General features: G+C 35.5%; 2 protein-coding genes across 9 annotated transcripts in view; one reads left to right on the top strand and one right to left on the bottom strand.

Moving 5' to 3' along the window:
• Positions 1-13,151, top strand: part of HACD3 (3-hydroxyacyl-CoA dehydratase 3) — a 27,697-nt gene extending 14,546 nt beyond the window's left edge. Inside the window, exons 7-11 of the mRNA XM_074234425.1 lie at positions 4,030-4,157; positions 6,066-6,178; positions 8,586-8,692; positions 9,689-9,820; positions 10,487-13,151. Of these exons, the coding sequence (XP_074090526.1) occupies positions 4,030-4,157; positions 6,066-6,178; positions 8,586-8,692; positions 9,689-9,820; positions 10,487-10,563 (557 nt within the window). The 3' untranslated portion in view covers positions 10,564-13,151. The remainder of the gene's footprint in view (positions 1-4,029; positions 4,158-6,065; positions 6,179-8,585; positions 8,693-9,688; positions 9,821-10,486) is intronic.
• Positions 13,019-26,259, bottom strand: part of INTS14 (integrator complex subunit 14) — a 23,168-nt gene continuing 9,927 nt past the window's right edge. For 6 of the 8 annotated variants that reach the window (XM_074234418.1, XM_074234420.1, XM_074234422.1 and 3 more), the window contains 9 exons: positions 25,856-26,011; positions 25,053-25,171; positions 24,514-24,656; positions 22,095-22,187; positions 20,788-20,932; positions 20,154-20,287; positions 17,481-17,599; positions 16,121-16,186; positions 13,021-13,839 (listed from right to left, as the gene is read on the bottom strand). In XM_074234418.1, the coding sequence (XP_074090519.1) occupies positions 13,588-13,839; positions 16,121-16,186; positions 17,481-17,599; positions 20,154-20,287; positions 20,788-20,932; positions 22,095-22,187; positions 24,514-24,656; positions 25,053-25,171; positions 25,856-26,011 (1,227 nt within the window). In that variant the 3' untranslated portion in view covers positions 13,021-13,587. Of the gene's footprint in view, positions 13,840-16,120; positions 16,187-17,480; positions 17,600-20,153; positions 20,288-20,787; positions 20,933-22,094; positions 22,188-24,513; positions 24,657-25,052; positions 25,172-25,855; positions 26,012-26,259 lie in introns of all 8 variants that reach the window. The other 2 variants (XM_074234423.1, XM_074234424.1) reach the window with 2 other exon arrangements.

Here is a 26,259-nt window from a genome sequence, read left to right on the forward strand (position 1 = left end):
ACCATACTTAGAATGTTCTCCCTCTTTCCCTTTGCTCCTTGTAACTTCTTGTTCCCTTCAAAGCTTGTTCAAATGTACCTTCTTTTGGAGGCCTTTCCTGCTTACCTCAGTTGTTAGTGTATTTGTTTTTTTTTTTTAAATCTGTATATACCTGTGAACCTATTATATCTTTGAATATGAGCTGCTTAAGGTGAGAGACTTTCTCACTTTAATGCTTAGCAAAGCTGGAACATAGTAAGGACTTAATTAGTACTTAAGTGATTTTTCTCCCCTTTCTCCTCCTATCATGATAGAGATTCTATGTGACTGCAATAATAAAAAGCTTTCTTCATCCTTCACCTATAGTAGTGTACATAAAAAATTATAATTATGCACAGTTCACACAATGTCAATACTTTCTCTGTTTTTACCAGACTCAGGGCAACCTCATTGCCATGTATAAGGCCCATAGATATTACCATATTCTTTCAAAAAGCATACCAAGTATTCTTACCCCACTTTTGCATGATCATGAGAACCCAAGCATGAATTGCCATATAATATTGTTCTATATCTTAATTTTATAGGTCTCAGGGTATCAAACAATTAACTGAGGGTTTAAGGTATATTTTTTGTGTGCTGCAGATAAAACAATTGGTTCTCAAAGTGGAAAAGTCAGATATGGTCAGTGGTATACCATGATTCCCCCTCCTGAAATATTCTCCCACTTTGGCTCAAGTGCTTTCTGTTTAAGGGCCCATCATTCTAGGTTTAGCAATTCTAGGAAGTCTGTTACATTTGTTTCATAGAAGATTGTCAACCTTATTGTTCTGCCCTTTTTAAGTGAGAAGTCATTTGGTGGATGTTAATATGGGACACATAAATTGGTAATTTCATTAATGGAGAGCCTCCCAAAAACCTGACATATCTCATTACCCAGCATATCCCAGACCATTAAGTTGTGACGCATGAATTTGCATATCCTGAAATCTACACCCTGGTCATAGCACAGTATGAACTACTCCAAGCTCAGTTTCCTGAAATAATTCGCCTTCTTTTTCTTTTTGATAGTACTTTTTTAAGAAATCTCCTATATAGTGACAATTTTTGCATTCATTTTTCTGAGATGATTTGCCTTCTTTATATCCCTTATCACCAAATGGTCATTGTCTGGTTATATCCCCTTATCACCAAATGGTCATTGTCTGGGAACTGGTGATTATCCACTTCTGAATGTCTACTATTTCTTTTACTCCCCTGAGAAACCCATTTTGCTTTTGATTTAGTTTCAGAAGGCACTGTAAACTGTTTTGACTTCTGCTTGCTCAATCAACAAAGCTCTGGTTATGCTAGTTACTCAGTGTATATATCCTGTACTAAAGAGGCCAGATAAGATCTTTACAGGATATAATTAGAGATTCTTCAGACCTGTGGTGAGACAGACCCTCACCATATCTTTTATTTTTTTATTTCAGAAACTAATTCTATCACCAGTTTGATTTGGGTAATTAAATCATTTAAATTTCTCATTCAGAAGGTAATGAGTAAACTGATCTTCTAATCCTCAAAGTTAGGGACTTGAAAAGATCTACTTTATATCTATATAAATTTTCTATATACGTTGTATGTATGTATGAATGACTGTTAGTCACATGCCGGTATCAGTCACTGATGTTGTTGAAAGACTAAGTACTTTCATGTCTGCACTGGTGTTCCTGATTAACTCTAGGGCTCCAGACACAGTGTGCAACATCCTGGGATTGATTGTGTTCACAGGGCCAGGTGCTACACCGGCCAATGACAGCTGGCTAATCGGAGCTGAATTCTTAAAGTAATTTTGAAAGCCAAGGCAATTAATCCTTTTAAATAATGTACTTTACTCATATCTTGATATAGTTTATGTCATGCTATGGAATATCATTATTATGGTAACCCCTAAGCTTTCCTGCTTCAGTGTGAAAAATTCCCAAGTTAAGTTCTCTGGTATTTTGCATATCCCTTTAGTTTATGTGTCCATAAAATCATTAAGCATCTTAGAAAGGTAAACACAGCCTAGGCCAGAGTCCCTTAGTTGTCCCAAGTGAACAAGAATAGATATTAAACTGGATTTTTGGCTCTAATTTTGACCCTCTATCCTTCATCTTCCCTCTTTCCCCATTCTAGTTATTTTAGGGGAGAGTAAAGACTTAGATACCAGGGAAAGCCCTCTGAAATTCATAATATGCAGTGCCTAAACTACTCCTAAGTATTCCCTCTTTCATAAAATTTGAATAAAGTATATTTATGATAAGTCAGTGTAGTCCTTCATGTATGTGTCTGTTTTAATGGAAAGTATCAGAATTGGGACCTCAGGTCATCTAACCTACCTTATTCCTGAATAAGAATTCCCTCTACAGCATCCTTGACAACTGGCCTTGACACCCAGACTTTGTTTGGAGACCTTTACTGAAGGTACACTTATCCTCTAAATCAACCTATTCTATTGGATAGCTCCAGTTGTTAGGAAGTTATTCCTTATATTGAACTGGAAAATGTCTCTGTGCTAGTTCTTTTTCTTTAAATTTTATCTTTCAAATGAAAATACATGTTCTCTTCTTCTCCCCAGTTAAGAAAGCAAGAGAAACAAAATCCTTGTTACAAACATGTTTAGTCAAGCAAAAAACCAAAACAACTATATTGGCCATGCTCAAAAATTTAAGTCTCAGTCTCTCTGAGACTATTATCTGTCACGAAGTGGGTAGCCTGTTTGATCATGAGATCTGTAAGTATGGTTGGTAATTGTGATAATCAAAGATCTTAAATATTTTAATTTAATTTTTTTTAAAGCACAGAGACTTTTTCTTTTTTTTTTTTAAGTACCAAATCCTCTCCATTTCCCTCTCCCTTTCCCCACTTAATGATAGGGCAGGAAAAGCAAAATCTGTTACAAATCTGTAATATGACTATTATAATCATGCAAGACAAATTCCCACATTAGCCATTTTAAAAAAAGAAAGAAAAAAATGCTTATATCTGCATGAAGTCCATCAGTTTTCTTTATGAGGGTGGGTGGTATGTTTCATCATGTGTCCTTTGGAATTGTGATAGATCATTGTGTTTGATCAGAGTTCCCATCTTTCATCAGTGTCTTATAATATTGTTGTTCCTGATTCTGTACACTATTAGTTCATTTCATACAAATCTTCCCAGGTTTTTCTGAAATTGTTCCCTTCATCATTTCTTATAGCACAGTAGCATTCCATCACATTCGTATGTTGTCATAGCTTGTTTAACCATACCACAGTTGATGAGCATAGCCTCAGTTTCTGTTTCTTTGCCACTGTAAACAGTATATGGCCTTTTCTTCTTTTTTTTGAACACTTTGTTTTGTAGTAGTAGTAGTAGTAGTAGTAGTAGTAGTAGTAGTAGTAGTAGTAGTAGTAGTATTGCTGGCTCAAAAGTTATGAATTTAATAGCTTTTGGGGCACAGTTCCAAGTTGCTTTCCAGAACAATTCTCCTAACAGTACATTAATATTCTTTGCTCATTCTACTCTGTAATGTCAAGCAAAACACACCCTTATCCCTCTTCCACCTGTCCTTCCAATATATGAAGCTAGAGATGACATCCTCTGTAATTCTTCTCTACTTCCATGGCTGACAGACCTACTTTTAAAACCCCCAGGTCCTTCACTTGACCCATAGAAATTGTTTTCAGATTACCTCATTCCCCTGGTTATGTTACTTTGGATTATAGCTAATATAAAAAGTATCTTTCCTGAAGTATAGTTTTCAAAGCAAAATATAATATTCTAGATGTGGTCTTTGACAAAGTTCATTGGGACAGTCATTACCCTTGTATTAGAGACACTGTGCTACAAATGGAGTCAGAAACAGCATGAACTTTCTTTGGGCTGCCATGAGTGTGTCTTGGCAAGGTATCTGAAACTAACTAGGTTTCTTGAATTTTATATTCCTCTGTTCAAGATCTCCATAGAAGAAATGTATTCTTTTGAGAAATTAGTCTTTCAGGAACTTTTAGTTTTCTATTAATGGATATTTGTATCTTTCAGATTCTTTCTATGATACATTCCACACCATGGCTGACATGATGTATTTCTGCCAGATGCTGGCAGTTATTGAGATCATCAATGCCTTACTTAAAGTCACTCGGTCACCAGTGATCCCCACCTTGATCCAGGTAGTGTGTACGTGGGCTGGATGAAGGGTTATAGGTAGAAGATTTCACTCGATATGGTACTGTTTGCAAGTAATTTTCCATCTATAGATGGGTAGGGTAGTTCTGCTTAAGCATGGAGAAAGCCATATTTTTGGGAATTTTCCAAAATAGAGTTTTGCTATCTTGAGTGCATTCCATGACTGAAAACTCACTTTTGGAGGTAGATAGCATTGTTAGAACTAAAAGAGAATAGCTGTTGTACTTTAATGTATTTGTATACTTTGCATCTATTTGATTCCTCCAGGCCATAGCAGATGGATGATTTAATAAGTTGCTTTGTCTAAAAAAATTACATCCCTTGATCATCCAAAGAACTGGCTAGCCTTGGCTAGTCTTGTCCTTGAATGGCAGCCTGTCCCAAGACCCATGCTCCAAGCCTTTCTGAATTTTATATAATCTGTTAGAGCTTGAGCAGCCTTGACATGGTGTCTAAGAAGTTGGGTGTCCTCTGGGCCTCAGTGAAGCATCAGAAGAAGACTATAAGGGAAATTTAACTCAGCATGTACCAAAAGTCTTAGTTCAGTTTTAGCTTTTAATAAATAGCTTAAAACTGTACTGAGATCAGACTGTTTTCTTAGTTCTTTTTCCCTAAGCAAAAAGCAACAAAAATTCTTCATTAGAAATGATACTATTGGGGTGGCTAGGTGGCACAGTGGATAAAGCACCAGCCCTGGAGTCAAGAATGCCTGGGTTCAAATCCGGCCTCAGACACTTAATAATTACCTAGCTGTGTGGCCTTGGGCAAGCCACTTAACCCCATTGCCTTGCAAAAAAAAATGATACCATTATTTTCCTCTTGCTATGTGAACATTAGTGAACAAAGTTTGAAGTTTTCTCATTTTAATTTCCCATTTTGCCTTAATAAAAATACTTTTCTTTTGGGACTTAATCACTCTCAAGTAAGGCCAGTGGTTGCTTTTGTACCTGTGGTGCACTCGCACAACAAACACACACACACACGCATACTTCTAGTCATGAATTTTGCTCTTTTTTTTTCCTGGCCACCTAAATGCAAAGACCAGGCACAACAGACGACAAGTTGTCACATGTACTACATGACTATTAAGCTCCAAGGTCAAATCTGTGTTTCAGATAGAAAAGAGACTGAACTTAGCTTACCTAAGAAATGCTACTCCTTGGTGGTGATTGTGGGGCTGGATTCAAGTTAAGACACTTGGATTAAACCCAGATTTGACTCTTAACTAAGTGGCACTGGATAAGTTCCTTAACCAATGTCTTCTTTTTCCAGAAATAGGGATATTTATATTAGACAACTCACTTATATGAGGAAAGTACATTGTAAACCTTAAACTCTGAATCATTATTGGTGTGCTCAGAGATGATATAGATAGGATGTGCAATAATTTGTTTTTGAAGAGTTATATTACTAAGGTATAACTTTCCCAGTGACAATGAAGGAGCAAGGATTGTTTGTGCCTATGGACAGTAGTGGCCAGATATATTATGATTAGTTAGTACTCTGACAAGAGGGCCAGGGTGGGTTAAGTTAGACAGATAGGTACTCTCTACATGGTCATTTGAGGAAGGGGAAGAATCAGAAATTTAATTTGATTGAGAGTGGTGATACATAGGAAGTAGTGCAATCAGGGGATGTAATCTCTGTTGGGGATGGAAACAAGATTACCTTTCTGTCACACTAGGTTATTTCAGACACTTTGACTCCTGACTTGAGGTTAGGAGTTGATGGGTGATCCCAAGTTCATTCAATTGCTAACAATCACTGGAGTTAAATTGTTTGTACAGATACCACCAATATATGGCCTTGGGTGCATCTTTAGGGGGAAAGCAGTTTTATGTCTGTATAGGTGGGTTTTTAAAAAACTATTTCCATTTTTCTTTCTTTGACAGTTCTTTGGCAGAAATGTCATTTTATTTGTCATCATTGGCAGCTTGGAAGAAATGCAAAGCAAAGCTGTGGTTTTCTTTACATTTTATCTGTGGAGCACAATAGAAATATTCAGGTGTGTTGGATTCTATTAGATGTAGAAATAGACAAATTTTTAAAATGCTACGCAGAAATCCATCCTTCATCCAAAGCAATTCTCCCAGATTGGAGCTATTCTCCCAGGAAGTGCTTGGGGATGAAGCCTATCAACACATAGCCAATATTTATTGAATGCATGAACAAATTATTGACATGTGACCTCTCCCTGCTTCCCACCCCATTCTCATTTCATTTAAGCCAAAGATCTCCAGTAGTCCCATCTGGGTGCTCATTCCTTGTGGAAACAGTGGTGGGTATAATATGATCTTTTTGGGGCCATAAACCCTCAAGGAGGAAAAACAACTTTACACTTGAAAATGTGCCTCCCTTTTTTAATTAGGAGAGGGTGGGAAACTCAGGATATGGAAATGTTGCACATCCTGTCAGACTTGTCAGACCAGATCAAAAGAGTTGATAATAGTAACATGCTTAGCACAGTGCCTGGTTATAAGCATTAACTAAATGTGATGATAATGTAGCTTTCACTCTCTCTTTTATCCTTTTTCCAAGGACACTTTGATGGAGAGGGGAGAAATTTATATTAGGAAAGGATTGTAATAATAAACATGAAAGGCATTATTAAAATATAGGATGAAAGCCCCCAAAAGAAGAAAATGATTGTTTCCCAAAAAGCACACTGCATTCTAAGAGGCTGATGGGACCAGGGTCAAGGAACTGAACTCCTGTAGGGCCAGATGGACATTCTAGAGGAACTGGTAGCCCTTTGTAGCTTTACCTGAAGGGTAGTGACTCCCTCCCTGAAGCTGGTGGAGTATCTTAAGCAGGTCATTACCATTCTTTCTAGTCTTCACTCTTTTCTCTTGAATTCTCTTTCTCTCCTGGCCATCCCCACCCTCTTCTTTTCCCTTTCACTGAATTAGAATATGAGCCATACATTATTGGCTTTTAATTGGCATGCCCAGGTACTAAGTCTAATTTCATGACACAAGTGTCTGTTCTTTTTCCCATAGTTGGTCTATAATAGAGTCAAGTCTTCTATGGAGTGGCTAGACTGTAGATCAGAGAAATGCTAGAACTATAGGATGTCTTAATTTCAACAGGGCATTATAATGACCATGCACATGGAGAGAGGTGGTCTGGACCATACCAGGTAGATTCATAAAAGTATTTACTAATAAAATTATGTCAACCCTGTGGGAAGTCACATTTGTTATTCCACAAGTTTCTATCCCCATCCCTGTCCTTTTGGACATTTTAACCAACTTCTTTGATAGTCAGAAAAATCAATGCTTAAAACATATATAAATAACATAAAACTGGGTGATATAGCAATTATGCTGACTGACAAAGTCAGCATTCAGAAAGATTTAAGAATGGAATAATGGGACCAAACTAACAAGTTAAAACTTAATAGTAAAAAATAAAAGTCCTACTGTTCTTAGATTCAAAAATTCAATCTCAAAATTATAGCGTATTAGGAGACCTATATGCTATATAGGACAATGTTAGTGGTTCCTATTTCAAAGGCCTGATGGAGAAATACAAGCCAAATTATAAGTCAGTTGTGGAATATAGTAGACACAGGAGAGGACAAGTCTGTGCTGATAAAAATATAGCATCTCAAACAAAGGAGGTAAGAATTCTACTTTTCTTTCAGCTAGACAGAATATAAATATAGTTTAGAAACTGTATTCAGGTGTAGACTTCATACTTTTATAAGAGGGATACTTATAGGACAACTAGGTGGCGCACTGGATAGAACACATGCCCTGGAGTCAGGAGTACCTGAGTTCAAATCCAGTCTCAGACACTTAATAATTACCCAGCTGTGTGGCCATGGGCAAGCCACTTAACTCCATTTGCTTTGCAAGAACCTTAAAAAAAAGGGGGGGGGGGATACTTAACTAACAGATGGGCACAGGATAAAAGGGGACTTGCAACTGTCACAGGAACACAGGTTAAATGAAATAGGGCTGAGTAGCTAGAATAAAGAAAGATATTTGAAAGGTTGTTCTGAGTGGGGGAAAGGAAGATTAAATTTAATCAGTGATTCCGCAACAGGCAAAACTAAGAAGTTTGAGCTCTGTTTAATCTTAAAAGACTTAACAAATAGCTGTCCAAAAATGAAATGGGCTGTTGGGGTTGGAGGAAGCAGATTTACTTTTTAGTTTGGTCTAGTAGAGAAATGAATTTTTATGTCTTAAAATTTTGGGAGGTGGCCCAAAAGCATGCTGGGAAATTATCTCAACTGGTGTAAAAATTGTGCTGTAGATTATAAGCCATATATGTGTGTGTGTGTGTGTGTGTGTGTGTGTGTGTGTGTATGATTGAGACATAACTATACTTTCTGAAGGGACAATGAGCCTCTTGAGGTTTTAAAAAGTGGCTTCTAAATTTAAAAAATTGTTTCTTGTTTGCCCCAGGTATCCATTCTACATGCTTGCCTGCATTGACATAGAATGGAAATTACTCACATGGATCCGATACACCATCTGGATTCCTTGCTATCCTCTGGGATGTTTGGCAGAAGGTATTTTTAGGAATTCTGGGATTTTCTTTATCAACTATACATGAACTGGTTAAGTGAGATGAGAAAACTGAAGAGAGATCAAAGTAATATAGATAATTACTTTTTCTCAGTTAGGATTGGATCCCCAGGTCAAACCATCTTCTGTTTGACCATGGTGACTGGCTAGTCAGTGTGAAGGCACTATCAGGTATGGAAGCAGTGGAGAAAAAAATTAAAATGAATGGAAATTGTAATTGGATATTTTGATAATTTGTTTTCTGATCAATCAGGAGTGACCACATGATGGTAGCAGAAGTTGTTAGGATCCAAAAACCTCAAAGTAAACTGGAAATAAATCTTAAGTCTGGAGAGATTAGCTCATATATGAATGACTATAGTTATTCTTACATTGCTTGATTATCTTTACTTAGTAGCTCACACACGCAAAATTGGCCGTACTAAGATGGAGAAAAGAGCACTGTTCTTAATTGTCAGGAAACTTGCCTGCCATTAACCAGCTGTGAGATTTTGAAGCTTCTGGGCTGTTTTTTCAACTTCAATTGGAGATAATCTTGTCCTGCCTGTTGAAAAAAATCAAATGAAATTAAGATACTACAGAAGTATAGAAGTGTAAAATGTATGTTTGTGTCTGATTGCATGGTGGTATCATTTTGTGGAAATAATTTACTTTCTCCCAGGAAGGCTCTTGGCCCAAAACTTGATGTAGAAAGTAGACATGTCATAGGTGATGTTCCTCCCATTGGTTCCAGACCTAGGGCCTCTAAAACTGGGAACTCCATTCAGGGCTTACCTGTAGAATTATTTTGTTGGCCATTGAAGTCTGTGTTGATAGCTGGAGTTGTGAAGATTTAGAAACAGGAAGAAAACTAAACCTCTTGAAAGGATATTTCAAACATATGTAAAATCAGAATTTTGGGGGCAAAATATTAAAAATATCATTAAGGTGTTACTGCATTGGTTTACCTGTCTCTGACAAGTGTTACCTTTTGCTTTCAGCTGTCTCAGTCATCCAGTCTATTCCAATATTCAGTGAGACAGGGAAGTTCAGCTTTACATTGCCATATCCACTGAACATCACAGTCAAATTTTCATTTTTTCTTCAAATCTATCTTATAATACTATTTTTAGGTAAGTATTGACTCATTAGAAATAGGTTCATTTATCAGGACCATCTTCAGAACATTCTTTTTTTTCCCTGAGAGGAAAGCCATCTTGATGGAGAAAATATTCATCTGAGCTCAAATTCTTCCTCCTAAATTTCCTAAAATTTTGCCTACCTGCTTCTTGGGGTTCCATTTTGTGCTTATATCCATTTACCCTTAATATATACACTTTTATATTTTCTTTTCCTCATGAGTGTGAAATAATCTTTAGATCCATGCTTACTGATAATTTATAATTTATTCTAGTAATAGTCAAGGACTGGAATTGCCTCTTTATTTAATGGCAGCTCCTTTACACTCAAACATTACTGAGAAGCCTAAAGAGCTTTTGTTTGCATAGATTAGGTTGATGTTTTTACTAAATTAGGAATTAAAATTTGATAGTTTAAAAATATTTAATTTATTCATTAAAAGAGACCCACTCCATGTTAATGTTTTTTTTTTTTGAAAATAACTATTTTTCAGCCTACTGGAGTAGAGTAATGACTTTCAAAATTGTGAGGGACAGATAAGGGAAGCCCCATGCTGGAAGCTAAGGGATGCATTTCAACCTTACCCTGCAGAATTGCCCTGGTTGTATTACATTGATACCAATATTCTGAATTCTAATCTTTGTTCTTTTACATTTTAGGACTGTTTGTAAATTTTCGTCACCTTTATAAACAACGAAGGCGGCGCTATGGACCCAAAAAGAGAAAAACCAATTAAGTAGAGCAGCAAATGGCTTCTTACCAGATTAATCATAATCTGCAGTTCTTAATGGTTTTATCTATAATGCCAATGCAAAGGCTTTTCTAAAGTTTAATAATTTTAATTTTCCGTGATTCCACAGCCCTAGGTAACATTCCTTTACTTATTATACCACTTCATTACAAAACATGCATGACTGGTAACCCTCATTTCAATCAACTAAACTTGACTCCTAACTTTCAGCATTCTAAGAACAGTACATAATTCCTGCATATACTGTATAGTTAGTGATAGCAGAAGGATTTGCCCCAATCTCTGCTCTGTCAGTCAGCCAGCTACACTTTTTGAGCATTTAAAGGCAAAAAACTGTGCTATAACATTCTTTTAGTTCAGATTTCTCAGTTTCAACAATAAATTGAAAGGACAAGCAGGATGGTGCTCTCTTATAGGTAACTGAAAACTACAGAGATGGGGTCTCAGAGACCAAAAAATGCATGAGTATTATAGGTTACTTGCTATCACAAGATGGGATCTTTTGATGATCAGTTTAGGCCCAGCCACTGATAAACTTTTATCTGAGCCATATTGGGGAAAGACTTTGGGATCTTAGAACCTTTGCTGAACCTACATCTTACCTCTTAATGCTGGTGGATGCTGCCTTTCCAGTAGTTTTGATTGTGTGGACATAGAGTAAAATGTTTGAGAGAAAAAAGGAAACCATTTTGCTGTCTTTTCTCTGGTGACTTAATTGCAAACAACCCTCTTCCCCTCCCCCCAATTTCTGTTGAAGTTAAATAATTTTTAAAATTCATGTCATTAGAATGAACATGGTAAGCTTAAGGTAATGCACAAATTAAGATATTAGTTTAATCTGTGCTCACTGCAGAGTCCACCCAGTTGTCTATTTGTAAAAGAATAGTGGGAAAAGTAATTTTTTGGAAGGATCATAGCTGCCTTCATTCTACTGGAGTGAAACTGACTTTTTCACTTACCATTGTAGCATATTTGGGAAAACAAAGCTGGGAATTTGGCAGTCAGCTAGCTGGTATCAATTAAGAGATTCTGGAAGGAAACATCTTAGCAGGGGTAGAAGGAATTTGAAAGAAAAAGGATCACTTGTCTTAAAGATTAATAAGGTTTTCTTCATTGCACTTTGAGTATACCATAGAGAAAGTCAGAAACAGCATTTGAAGTGAAGCATTCAAGGCATAAATAGATGGTTCAGCCCTGTCCTGGAACATAAGCCATTATTCCTGTCCAGGAATCACACAATGAGTTCTACTTTCTAGTTACAGGAGCTGTGAGCCTAGGACAGTATCCTGGCTTGATATCAAACACCTAATTGGCATAGGGAAGGGATTTTCCCCTCTTAATTTATTCCTTGGTAGGAAAATGTTTTGCATGCCCGCAGCTTCTCATTAACACTTAACTTGTTCATAATGACTTCTGACAGGTTCTTTCAACTTGAGTTCTTATGAAATCAGGCATTCCAGCTTTGCAGTCAAGTAGCCTATACTCTCAAGGAAAAAACTTGTATTCTTTGTGATTGTCATGGATCTTATTATACTGTCTCTGAGGAGGCAAAAAAGATGGTGGATTTCTATTAAAACATTTACAATCAAAATCTTAGGGTTTTTGGTGCTTTATTCAGAACCCTGAAGATAGGAATATCAGATCATACCTCTGGAATATTTTCATGGCAGATTCAGTTGCTTTAATTTGGGTTCACTCTAACTTTTATTTTCATGAAACTTTAATCTAACACATTCTTCCAAGTTGAGCACAGTGTGGCTTCCAGAGGAAACTATGAAACAACCAATGATGAGAAATGTTGCTTGTCTATAATTTTAGAGGCTCTGAAAGGCATACTCATTGGAGCTGTTAAGAGAATATAGAGATCATCTAGTTCAAGGATTCCTTACCTGGAGTCATGAATTTGGTTTTTTAAAAAATTTATAACTATTTAAAATTAATTGGTTTCCATTTTATGAATTTAAAAGCATCATCATGAGAGGTGGATCATGACAAAGAAGGTCAAGAACCCCTGATGTCCATCTAGTCCTCTTAATTTTGTAGATTAGTTGAGGTCCAGAAGAATGGTATGGCTGCTTAAGTTCATAGCTAGTTTGTGATACATCTAGGACCACAACACAGATCTACCATTCTCAATTCAGTACTATTTTTTGTTTATATAACTCTTCATCTTAGATTTTTTTTTATTTTCCCAGAACTTGATTTTGACTGAACCTTGGCCTATGTAGTGATGAGTAATAAACCTGTGCTCAAATAGTCTATACCAAAATAAAACTCAAGGGTACATGTTCTAAACCTGTGATATTTCAGTAAACTCTTATATCCTGTAGGTTAAAACTTAAGTAATGATGAGTAAATTACAAGCAAATTAAAAACATACTGGATAAATAGATTGGGAAAACAAATGAAATCTGAAATATTAGTCTCCAAGTGAAACCATTTTGTAAAATCAAGCATTTTATTGTTTTTACTTTAAAAACTTAAAAAAAAAAGCCCCAACCAATCTTCTATGTATTAGATATCTGGTCACTGTTTAAAACTGCATCTTAAAATAAACAGCATCATCAATATCACCATTTTTCTTAAGGTTGCCTGAGTTGTTCATTCCAAGTGCAGATGTTAGAGAAAACTTGTGCCTTTTTTGCTGGATGGCTTCTAAGGCAGGAGGGGGAACACCTGTCTGGAGGTCAAGTAGGGAAAGCTCTTATTAGTGAGTTTTCATATAGTTGTCCAAGGATTCCACTTCCAGCCAAAGCTGCCTAGGAATTTTGCATAGCAGAAACAACCACTGTCCTTCAGAAACAAGAGCCTTTCACATCCACGTCTTCCCACCATGAAAGCTAAGGAGTTAACTACGTCTAGTAAGTTTTTTGGGAGAGTCTTTAGATTTAGCCTAGCGATTCCAATCCAACCTAGAAAGGTTTTCATCACGTGCTTCTTCTCACCACTTTGGAAGTCTGGCTGCCTGTCTCTTTCTTTTAAAGGAAATGTTCCCTAAATGAGCCAACTTCACATTCTTTCAGTGCCGCTTCCAGAAAAGTCTGTCTGAAGGGGGGTGATGTTGTGATCATAAGCAGCATAATCAGAGGTACCAGTACTGGCCAGTTTGAGTTGCCTGGCAGCATGGGATAGTTGGAATGCAGCATCAGGGTGGGCTGTGTCAGGGAGAAGGGTGCACTCCCTTTCTAGCATGTCAGCTACTCCCTTCAAAAGATCCAGGAAGCCAAATGCCAGAGCAGCCTTTCGTAAACGGTTTAACTCCTGAAACAAAATATAAATGAATTACTACTTTGAAATGAATCTTTTCCATAAAAAAATTTTCATCAACCAACAGACATTTATTAAACACCAAGTATGTGTCATACCCTGGGAATATAAATATGTGCACATACAGAATACATATGGAGAGAATAAATACAAGGCAGCTGGGGAGATCAAGAAAGGCTCCATGTAGGTTGGTGCTTGAACTAAGCCTTGAAGAATACTGGAATTCTTTAAAATGGAGGTGAGATGGGAGTCAGGGTAAAATAAAAGCATAGAATTAGAAGAAGATGGAGTGCTGTATGAAGAATAGAAGGCCAGCTTGATTGGATCAAACAGACTGGAAATACGCCAGGTTGTGAAGAACTGTAAAAATTAAGATTTATATTTTATCCTGGAAGTCACAGGATGTCACTGGAGTTGATTAAGGGAGTGACATCATTATATCTGCAATTAAGTAGTCACTGATAGCAGTGTGAAGGACTGATTAGAGTAGGGAGATAGTTGAAGTAAGGGAATAGATAGCTAAGTGGTATAGTGGATAGAGTGCTGGTCTTTAAGTCAGGAAGACTCATCTTTCTGAGTTCAAATCTAGCCTCAGGCGCTAACTATATAACTTTGGGCAAGTCAATTAACTCATAGTTTCTTCATTTGTAAAATGAGCTGGAGAAGGAAATGACAAACCACTCCACTGCCTTTGCCAAGAAAACCCTAAATGAGCTTACAAAGAGTTGGACATAACTAAAATGATTCAAGAACAACCTGTATATAGAGAAAAGTCAGATGGGGGAGATTTTGTGGAGGTAGATGTGTCAAGATTTTGCAACTATGAAATAAGGGAGAATGAGGAGTCAAGGTAGCATCAAAGACAAGACAATGATGGTGCAAACATAGGAAAATTTGGAAAGGGGCAAAAAATTATTTTTTGAGGTCACTGAAAGAGTACAGATAAAGAGGGGACCAGAGGACAGTGCCTTAGAGAAAATCCAGAGTTTGAGTTTTATGGATGAAGAGGCAGCAAAAGAGACCTGAGAGGTGGTTACACAAATAGTGGGAAAATAAGAAGAACATCCAGTATTTAAGTGTTTACCTGTGCTCAGAAAAAAAAAAATCCATTTTCAAGTTTAAAAATGCTTGCCAGTATTTTTAGGCATATGTGTGGACATGCTGGTGAGTGCAAAAGTTCTGGTGCTGATAAGGTTGCTTTTTTAAACAGAATAACTGATGGGAATAAAATGACTCCAGCTCTGCCCCATCCATCAGACTTTATTTGGACTGTAACAGGTTTGGAAAGTCTGAGCAAAAGCTAAGAATGCACAACGATGCTAAAGCCATGCTAACAGGAAGTGTGGCGTAGCAGAAGAAGCACTCTTTAGACACAGAACCTGTATTATGTTGTTTCAATATCTAAAGATCAGACTTGGGGGTCATATCTAATTAGACATGGCACAACTATGACAAGCCAGGCTACTATGTGCCGCTCTTTAAATTAATTTCAATTATATTCTGGAATGACAATGGAGTCATGAGTCATCAATGTTTCCTTTGATCTTTACTACTTCTGATGATTCTAAAGCATCTCTAGACCAATTCATAAATATTTATTTTTCACAGATAGTTCTAGGTAAAACTTTTGAAAAATTTTGGGTTTCATAAGAGTGGGGCAAGGAGAATGACTAAACAAACATGACACAGAAATATATAATGAAATATACCACAAGAAACAACAAATGAGAATTCAGAGAAAAGTGTATGCAGAGTAACCTGGAGCACAGTATTCACAATGATTACAATATTATAAATGAAGATATTACTAAACACAGGTGAATTTGGATTAAATTCAATGACCAATGATGAAATATACTTCCCTTCTCTCAGTAGAAAGGTAGGGGACTATGGATACACAATGTTGCACACATTACCATTAATGGTTGTTGTACTGCTCAGTTTTGCTTAACTGTTTTACTTTGTTACAGTGAGGGCTCTACACTGGGAAATGATTAGCCCCCCGCCCAAAAGGCATCAATTTTTTTTTCAAAGTTTTGAGCTTTTTACAGTCCTAAGGAGATTCAAACCTGCTAAGAATTCACCAACAAGTAGAAGTATCTCATCCCAGATGAAAATACTATTGGCAAGAATTACTATCTGGAGGCAAAAAGATAAATTGGGTTTTGAATTGTCTTGTCTTAAAGTAGCTTATTACCAACTAATCATATTTAGGACTTTGGCTCACTTAATCACCACGAGTGTACACCAAAATCCCTGATCCCATCATTCTCACCTTATAGAATGTTTGTGTTTTTTCAGGTAGTTTTCTTGCATTTCTTAAAATCTTTTGTACATCTGTCTATTAAAGGAGGGAAAAACTTGTGATTAATCAGAGGAAGAATGGAAGAGTGACAATTTTTTTTAAACATTCAAATTTAATTAAAAATATAAGAATCCTACTTTGCAGATTTGTCAAGTGTGAGGATTCTGTTGTATTAATTTTTTAAAATATAGATATAGTAAGGGCAGCTAGGTGGCAGAGCTGATAGAGCACCAGCCCTAGAGTCAGGAGTACCTGGGTTCAAATCTGGTCTCAGATACCTGTGTGACCTTGGGCAAGTCACTTAACCCCACTGCCTTAAATAAATACAATGTTTAAAAATATATAGGCATGGGTTTTTTTTCCTCAGGGGGCTTTATATTATGTAAATATTTTATTTGTTTTTCCAACTACTAACAATGGTAATTTTTACCAGTCATTCTTTTTGCAAGTTTTACAATTTTTCTCCCATCCTTCCTTCCCTCTCCTCTCCTCCCAAACAGAAAGCAATCTGATGTAGATTTGACTTTTGTAACCTTGCTAAACATGGATCAAAACTGAACATGATGTGAGAGAAAAATCAGATCCAAAAGAAAACACTAGAGATAACAAAATTATATAACACATAAGACAACTTCTAAAAATTGAAGATAGTAAGCTTTGGTCTTCATTTAAACTCCAGAGTTCCTTCTCTGGATATGGATGGTATTTTCTATCCTAAGTCTCAGGGGGCTTTATAATGAACATGAAGCATTCACACATGCTCTTGGGAGGCAGGTCAATCTGGAAATGATTCCATGAAAAATAAACACATATAAAACTTCAAAAATCTAAAAATCATTCCATTACATCTATGGTAAATGTGGTTTTCTTTCTCAGGTTGACGACTACAGTCACATTTTTTTGAATTTCAAAGTTTTGTATATGTTTACTTTTCATGAGCTGCCTTACTGCCAAGGAGATTTGTAGGTATATGACTGAGAGCTGAGTGGGTCGGAGAGGAAGAACTTAAAGAAAGAGAAGAAACTTTTGACTCTCAGTAATCTATTGGAAACCAGGAGAAAGCATAGGATGAGCAGAAATTCTTTTCTTGGTCTTATAACCCAAATGCCTTTCCTGACTTTGCTAATTTTGGAGGAACAAATAGAAAATGTGCTTTAACACCTTTACATGTAGTAAATTTCAGATGTGACTTTTTTTGATTATTAAGTTTGAGCAGGAGGAATACTGCATAAGAATGAGTATTTTTTCTGTCACCACACCCTCCCCAAGATAGGGGAACTTTTGAATCACAGTTCTAATCATTAATGACAAAGGAAAAAAGATGGGTTACCTGTAAACCACTTGGCTTAATCCACACAGTCACATTCTGGGCATAGCTGCGCTTGTTTTTAGGTTGCAAGGGGAAAGGACTCTTGTTATCATCTTCACCATATGGATTTTCTTTGGCATCTTAAAAGAAATGAAGTTTTCTAAAAGTGATTCTCTAGCAAACATCAAGGAAATAACATTTATACCTAAAAGACATTAAATTCATTTCTCCAAATATGTAAGTTAAATTTTCTAATCAGTATTACCTAGTCAACCAATAGCAGAAAAAGGCTAGAAAAATTAGGTTTAAATTATTTCCAGATAATTATCTCCAAAGCACTCACAGCCTTATGTCAGATTAATTTTTTTTACTCAAAAAATTCCAATAGTTTCTCATTAACTATAACAGGGCTAGAGAATCTTTTTTATGGGAGGCTACTATTTTAAGTCACTATTCCAAAGAAAAAATAAACTGAGGTTCACATAAGCAAAAAAGAATATTTTTTTTTGCAAGAAAGAATTACAAACTCATTCTGCTAATTTTTAAAATTAAAAACAGGGAACATAAGACCCCCACAAAAATGAGCAAGAGATACAAAGAAAATGATAAAGGACAAGTAAAAGGGGAAAGACTTAAATGGAGAAATATCCCCATCTTGTGGAATAATCAAACAATGCCCCTGAAGAATCTTAAAAGCCACATTTCATTTTTTAACATATTTGTAGAAATGGCAGTATCTCTAAAGGGTACTTGCCTCCTGGTCCAGGAGTTTACTAATTAATTACAACTTATGGGTTTAAGGCTAGTTCTTCACCCTCACATTCATGACTCTTAATAAACATTACCTCAATCTTCTTCCATATATACTCATTCTAACTATGAAACCCTATTTTAACTTCTGGCCAACATAAACCTCTTCCAGGGAGTGCAAATTCTAACCATGCCACTCATTCTCATATATATAATATAACTATATATAATATGTATATGTTAATACTTAATGCCATATATATATGTATGTGTGTGCATGTCTATATCTATATATCTATATCTATATCTATATATATGTTAGTACTTAATGCCATTAGTACATATTTTGGTTCTTGGTTATTTATTGTTTTATGTTGTCCTAATAGTTTTTATGTAATAGTCTAATGTAATGGGTTTTAAAGCTTACAGGCTTTCCTAAGTCACCTGAGAGCAGCCTTACTGGAAACTACACCCAAGCAAGAGGTCTAAGAATTCCTTTTCTAGATAAAGGATGTTGCAGTAAACTCAACTTCTCTATCTTACATAATACATGCACATACGTATGTGCATATGTTCTTGTGTGTGTGTGTGTGTGTGTGTGTGTGTGTAATTGCTCAAAATAAAGTATAAGCCAATCTCCCCTCTTTGTTCTAAAAATTCTTTTACAAGTCAATTATTATCATTAACATGAGATTAGCATGGGATTGTGAAGCCTGGGATGAAGGCCACTAAAAAAGGGTTAACAAATTAGCATTGAAACAAAGTCACCTGCTGCTGCTCAAGGAATATTATGAACACTTCTTCCTCTCATAAGACTAACATATAAAATAGATAACATAGGGAAATTGGGCTTTTGAACTCTGTTGTCTCAAAGAAGAGAAGTCTGCTATACACATAAACAATGATAATACTGGGGCAGCTAGGTGGCACAGTGGATAGAGCACCAACCCTGGAGTCAGGAGTACCTGAGTTCAAATCCAGCTTCAGACACTTAATTACCTAGTTGTGTGGCCTTGGGCAAACCATTTAACCCTATTTGCCTTACCAAAAAAACCCAACAACAACAACAAAACTTAAAAAAAAATTGGTAATACTGGAACACAAGAATACTACATGGCTAATACCACTTGCATATCCTTTTGCTATCACCATTTAATGATTCAACCTTTCTGGTGAGAGAACCAAGTAGCTCCTTTCCCCAAATGCTAAAAAGAAATCCACTATTAGAGTATGTCTTGTCTATCCAGTTAAACTATAAGCTCACTAAGGGTAGATATAGTAGCTTATATTTCTTCTTTATCCCCTATATACCTTGGCAGTATTTAGCTAAGGAAATGTCATATGCTAAATAAGTAACTACTAAATTAAATTGAGAAAAATAATACTCTTTAACTCTATGAATCATTTAAAATAAATTTGAATTATAGGATCTTTCATATATGCCCCAAAGTTAAAAGGAGAGCTCACCTTTGAAGTTACAACAAAAGATCATTTATGAAGAAAATGAGAAACTCTTTACAGGATTACTGGGGTATAAAATCTCATTCATGTGCTAAATTCGAAACTGAAGTTTTACTTTTAAGTTAGTTTCCAATTTTTGTTTAAAAGGAAATCTGAGGGGCAGCTAGGTGGTGCAGTGGATAGAGCACTGGCCCTGGAGTCAGGTGTACCTGAGTTCAAATCTGATCTCAGACACTTAATAATTGCCTAGCTATGTGGCTTTGGGCAAGCCACTTAACCCCATTGCCTTGCAAAAATTTAAAAAAAAAGGGGGGATAAAAAAAATTAAAAGGGAATCTGTGCAGTTTATTCCACATTCAAAAAAATACAATGATCAAAGGAGGGAGTTCACAATCCTTTTAATTGGACACAGTTGCCAGAGAACATCTTTAAAGTAACAGAAGGAAAAACCAAAGAGTGAGTAGGACTCTCTTAAAGTTGTACCTGAAATAGGCCCCAGTTGTGCCATTTTCCCCAACCAAGGGAGAGGCTCTGGGCCAGGCTCAAAGAGAGACATCATGAGATTTGATTTCTTCTTGCTATCAGCTTGAGAGTATAGCATTCCATGCCACTCAGGACTGTATGGAAATAATAAGAAAGATCAAAGGACATCAAAGCTAGCAATGACATATCAAACCTGCTTACCCCCAAACTCAAGCTTAACATTTAACAAGTCTACTCTAGACTTAGTTTTTTACCTAAAATGTCCATTCTATCACTGATATAAAATCCCTACTCTGTAAAATGTTTCCTGTGGACACACCCATCTCTAGAAGTGTCATAAGGTTAAGAGTGTTTCATTTATCTTCTAATTCTTCTCGCCTATATATATTATACTATATATAATATAGATACATATATTTATATATATATATCTATATATTAAAAAGAATGTAATACTATATAAAAGTATATGCATGAACATTTTAGATATATATGTAAAAATATTAATATAAACAATAAAACCTATTTCCTTCAAATTTTAAAAGCATCTTATTTTGTAAACTAGTTTTTACATTTACTGAGTCAGAATTACTGAGACAGGAATGACCTTTAGAAAGACTCAAAAGATCCTTACCCTAACTGAACAATTGCCACCATTCCTTCTACTTTCAGGCTGCCATGGAGCAGGACACAAAAGTTGGGTATTTTACCAGCAATCTGATTAGCTGAATTTTCATCTTCATTGTCATCAGTGATACCTGTACCTACCTCATCACCTTCTATGCAAAAACAAAGAGGGAACTGGTCAAAGTTCAAATACAAATTACCTGAAAAACTAGAGAAGAAAATGACATTGTTGTGCAATTATACATTTGTCGAATCTTTCTACTAAATAAGAGTTAGAAAAATATGCATATCCTTTAACTTAATAATTCCTAATTTTTCACTGCATTCAAAAAACTAGAATAAAACCAAATGACCAACAAGAGAAAAATAGTAAAATATTTTGTAATTAAAATGTTCAGAATTTTATAATGTAATTAATACTGACAAGAATAAGGAATGTAAAGAAATATAAGACTATTCTGAAATGATACATACACAAAAAAGTAGAACCAAGCATGAAGCACACATTAACCGTAATTATGACTATTTAAGAGGAAATATGAATGTAAATGAATGGGATAAAAATCCTGATGGAAACTCAGAGAAAAGGAAACACTGTTAATACTTTAATGTTGAAATCAATTTAAATATAAATAAGCAGCTACTATGCAATAGCTAAAGAATGTAAAACTCAGTTTTCAAAAAGATCTTTTAAAAGATAGAGGAACCAACAAGAAGAAATTCTACTCTGTAGTCTCAGTATACCATGGAGGTGACCGTGGGTTTATGAAGGCTAGGATAGTACAAAATAGGTCTTGGCACCAAGTTGGTAAAAAGGTTGTATAAAGGACAGTAATCATATACTGCCTGATGTCCAGGCTGGATACATTTGGGAAGGCTCATTCTCAGGCTGGATGAGGAATATTTTGGTCACTCCCAAATCCCACCTAGTTAGGGGACAATAATATGTGCCTTGTGGGCAGTGGAGAGATTACCCTCACCAACAAAGTCATAGATCCCTTGAGTTTTTCCATTATGCTTCATCTTCATCTAAAAACCGAGAAAACTTTTTGAAAGATTCAGGACCCTGGAATGCCTCAAAGTACCTCACATGATGTCTTACATCTAAAGGACCCTAAAATGAATGCATGATAGCATGGGACATCTAATTTGTTAGGTTCTGTTTAGATTTTGGGTTTTTTTTTAATCCCAGTACAATTTCTTTCTCTAAAATCTTACAGAGTAAATAATCCTCTTTAACTGTATGAACCATTTAAAATAAGTTTGAATTATAGGATTTTTTGTATATGCCCCAAAGTTAAAAGGAGAACTCACCTTTGTTAAGAGCAATGGGCAAGACCAGATGCCTAGACAGAACTGGGGGACTTGAAATATCAGCTATATCTATAAAACCCACTATTTCCAGATCTGGAAGAAAAGATTCAACATAATTTTAATTCATATGTTAAGCTAGCCCTTAACATCTGTTCTATTTTATTTAAACATAAAAATGTAAATTTTAACAATGTAATTTTTTTCAGTTGAATTCAAGTGTGATGAGCTAGATGATAAAGTTATTAAAATTTCCCATTTTTCCATAGTCTCTTCTCAACAAACAAACAAACTTCCTGGGAAATGAAAGCAGTTGTATCTTTCTTCTAATGAATTCAAATATATGTAGTAGAGGTCAAAACTGCAAACATTAGCTCAAGAATATCCAAACTAAAGATTACTAGGGGAATACAAACACTTTCAAAACAGATCTGATCTTTGGGGAAGAAAGCAGTTTATTTTTTTAGGGAGAGGAGAACGGAGTCTTAAATAAAAGAAATACCATGAATGCAAAACCAAGGTCAAACTCAAAAGCTGATTAAATTGTTTGAGATTTTTTTCCTTTTAACTTTATGAATGTCTAGGGTTTTGGTTGTTGTTATTTTTTAACCTTTTAGCAGCTATACTGTACACACACTGAAACTGTTCCTTGAATTTACTGAAAAGAGAAATGAAAATCAAAACCTTCTTGTTAACTACAACTGAAAATATACTTCTATCAAAATAAGAGGGTTTTTTTTTGTTTTGTTTTTTTCAGGTTTTTTCAAGGCAGATGGGGTTAAGTGGCTTGTTCAAGGCCACACAGCTAGCTAATTATTAAGTGTCTGAGGCCGGATTTGAACTCAGGTACTCCTGACTCCAAGGCCAGTGTTCTATCTACTGCGCCACTTAGCCGCCCCAAAACAAGAGATTTTTGAAGGAATAAAAAGTAAAGACATTTGGAGGAAATGCATCACCAATATAATAATGTGGCTTATAATGTGATGTACCATGAAGAAAGCAAACCAACCAATAGGATTTAACTAACCAGTCAGGACTTCTATCACCAAAAGTGACTATTAGAAAGCTGATCATTTCTTTGGGAAAAAAATAAGAAAATCCCAAATAATTAATTTCTTCAAACTCTTGAACTCTGTATGACACAGATTTCACTTCAGGCAGTGCCACACTTGAAAGCTGAATGGCTTCCCTTCTTCTATTCCTGCCATCTTTCACTTGAGAAGGGAGCATGACATAGTTGACAATTGTACAGGACATGGAATCAGAAGCCCTGGTTTTGAATCCCACCTCAGTCATTTACTTTGCGACCAACGTCAAGATATTTCATACCCCAAGTCTTAGTCTTCTCAGCTGTAAAATGGTGATAATAAGAGCACCACCCTCAACAAGGCTATATTAAAGCTCAAATGAAATAGTGAACATAAAGCACTTTAGTAAATGGGAACTATTATTATTTTTCAACTTACATTTTTCAACTAGAGTTTAAACAATAAATAAGAATCAAAAACATCATTTTCACCTAGTCATAGGGCAACAGAATGATAACATTCTGATATTTTGTAATTGGAAGGAATGTCTGTGATATCTTATTCATTCAAACAAAGATAAAGAAACCAAAATCCAGAGAAAGGAACTGAAAACTCAGGGATGAAGGGTCAGAACTAAAGTCTGTACCAGCTATTACAAGAATGAAATTCTAAGGGGTACCATTAAAATTCAGTAAGGATGCCAATCCTAAAGATTTTTTGGCATTTGAACATGTATAGTAGTGTCTGATTTAGCTTTTAATTTTGAGCACTAATAATAATGGTTAATAAAAATAATAACAGTAGCAATTATGTAGCATCTAATATAAGCCACAAATTGTACTAAGGTGCTTTACAAATATTATTTCATTTGATCTTCACAACAACCCTGGGAAGACAGGTACTATTATTATTCCCATTTTACAGACAAGAGAATAAGGCAAATGGAGATTAAGTGACTTGTCTAGGAAGGCACAGGTGTCTGACAGTAGGCCTGGCTTATATGACCTGAAATTGGAAAAAACCTTAGAATTTTCTAGGCCAACCCCTCTTTTAAAAATGAGAACATTGAGGTCAAGGTGAAATCTATCACATTTTAATGCTTGTGTGTCCTTGGTAGTAACAAATGGCAGAGGCAAGACCTCCTCTGATTTCAATTCCCATTCCCCCACCCCACCCCCTGAGAAATTAACCTATGGTATTAAGATAAAAATTTCCAAATCAGCTGCCCCTCAGACATCACAATCTCCTGCCTGAAGCAAATAACACTATGACCAGTAACAATGGCAACATTATGAGTTGAATCTAAAGGAAAGAAATAGGCTAAGAGAGGGAAGAGAAGTTCAACAGGAAAACAGGAGAGAAGAGTAATGCAGAAATCCATTTTTTAAAATTACCTGTATTTATTACTTTAGGAATAGGATCAATTTCTTCATCTATAATAAAAGGTTCTGGTCTAGGGAAGACTTGCACATCAGATGTTAAGTGACCACATTTGAGAACAGCATGGAAAGGTGTATATGCCAGGTCTATCAGTTTCCTAAAATATGATGATTCATTATTAAGTGCTAAAGTTATATTGAAAAGCAATTGAAAAGACTAATTAAAGATGCAGAGTTGTTTTCCTTTGAGATTACTCCACAATTGAAGTCCAATCAATGATATGTGAAGTGCAACAAAACTGTGACATTCTTAATTATAAGAGTTAATTTGAAGAAAGTCCATGAGCAAATTCATCTTTGAAAGTGTTACATTATTGTGGACAAATAACTTCAGACAGTACTATTTCATTATACTACTCATCATTATAGCTTTAAAATGGGTTTAAAAAAAGGAAATATAATTCAAAGTACAGTTCAAAATAATATTATAGATGCTTGGGTTCTAAATGTTAAATTGCTATAAGAAAGTTGTTAAGTTCAAAACACAGACTCACCCAAACATGGATTGTACATTCTTCAAGCACAGGGGACCATCAATGGTAAAAATCTGTCCTTCACCATTGTTTAAGTCTATGAGTTGTTCAAGGCAATCCAGGGAATCTGAGCTCTGGAGCTACAAAGCAGGAAAATCTCTCTTAAAAGATGTAGAAAATGCCAAATAAATATTAGCTCACTCAGGTCAAGGCCACAATAACATAGACAATAAAAAATAAGATACTTTATTGTGGACAAGAGAAAAAATAACTATAATTATTTTCAACCCCCCCCAACAATTATAACAGTCTTGAAGGTAAATAGGAAAGTCACTTCATAAAATGAAAATATTATATATATTTTACTCTCTCACGAGAAGGATAACTGGTATTGATTCATGATTTCTCCTCCAAGGATGTTAAAGTATGTTTTTTTTAAACAACCTTTGGTTTGTTGCTATTTAAACATTAAGTAACGTCTTCAAATAAATGGAAAAACAGAGAAATGTTGATTAATTAAACATGTAAAAGGACAATGTTTCTTAAACTAAGATTCAAAGTCTACTTCTTTCAGCATTTCTTTAGGCACAGAATGAGATCCTACTGAGCAGTGGAGACACTTAACTACAGAAGAGAACATCTCAATCATTCATCATCTAAAGCTCTCCAATGAGAAACAACCCAGAGGAATTGTCTTCAGGCATATCCTTATGAGGTTGTAGCAACAATGTAGAATTTAAAAGAGTACTTGGGAGTCCATCAAATCACAGTTACTAGTTCCAGTGGAACTATTAACAGTTCAGTGTTAAGATAGAAGAATTTACCTCTTCCAAATTTGCCATACACATGATGTATAACTTAGAAGGAAAAGGGAAAGGCAGAGGAAATCTATTACTGTCACTTCGCTGATTGTGAGTAGCTAGCGAGTGGCGAAGTGAACCTCTCCCAATGCCTAGACATCCATCGGTGACTAAAACAACCTATTTATAGAAGAAAGAAAGAGTTATAATTTAAATAAGTATATGTACTTAAACAATAAGACTTTACAATGTTTTAAGTTTTCCTTAACTGCTAAATATTAAAAAAACAAAATCCAAGATCCATTAATTATTTTGCTACAATTTGAAAACTAGTTTCCTATCTTTTAACTCAGGGGTTATCAGCCTACATGATAATAGTTCCCTCCTTCACTCTAAAACAGTTGCAGCTTGTCTTTCAGGTGATACAA

The sequence above is a fragment of the Macrotis lagotis genome, chromosome 4 (assembly GCF_037893015.1).
Source record: "Macrotis lagotis isolate mMagLag1 chromosome 4, bilby.v1.9.chrom.fasta, whole genome shotgun sequence".
Taxonomy (NCBI): Eukaryota; Metazoa; Chordata; class Mammalia; order Peramelemorphia; family Peramelidae; genus Macrotis; species Macrotis lagotis.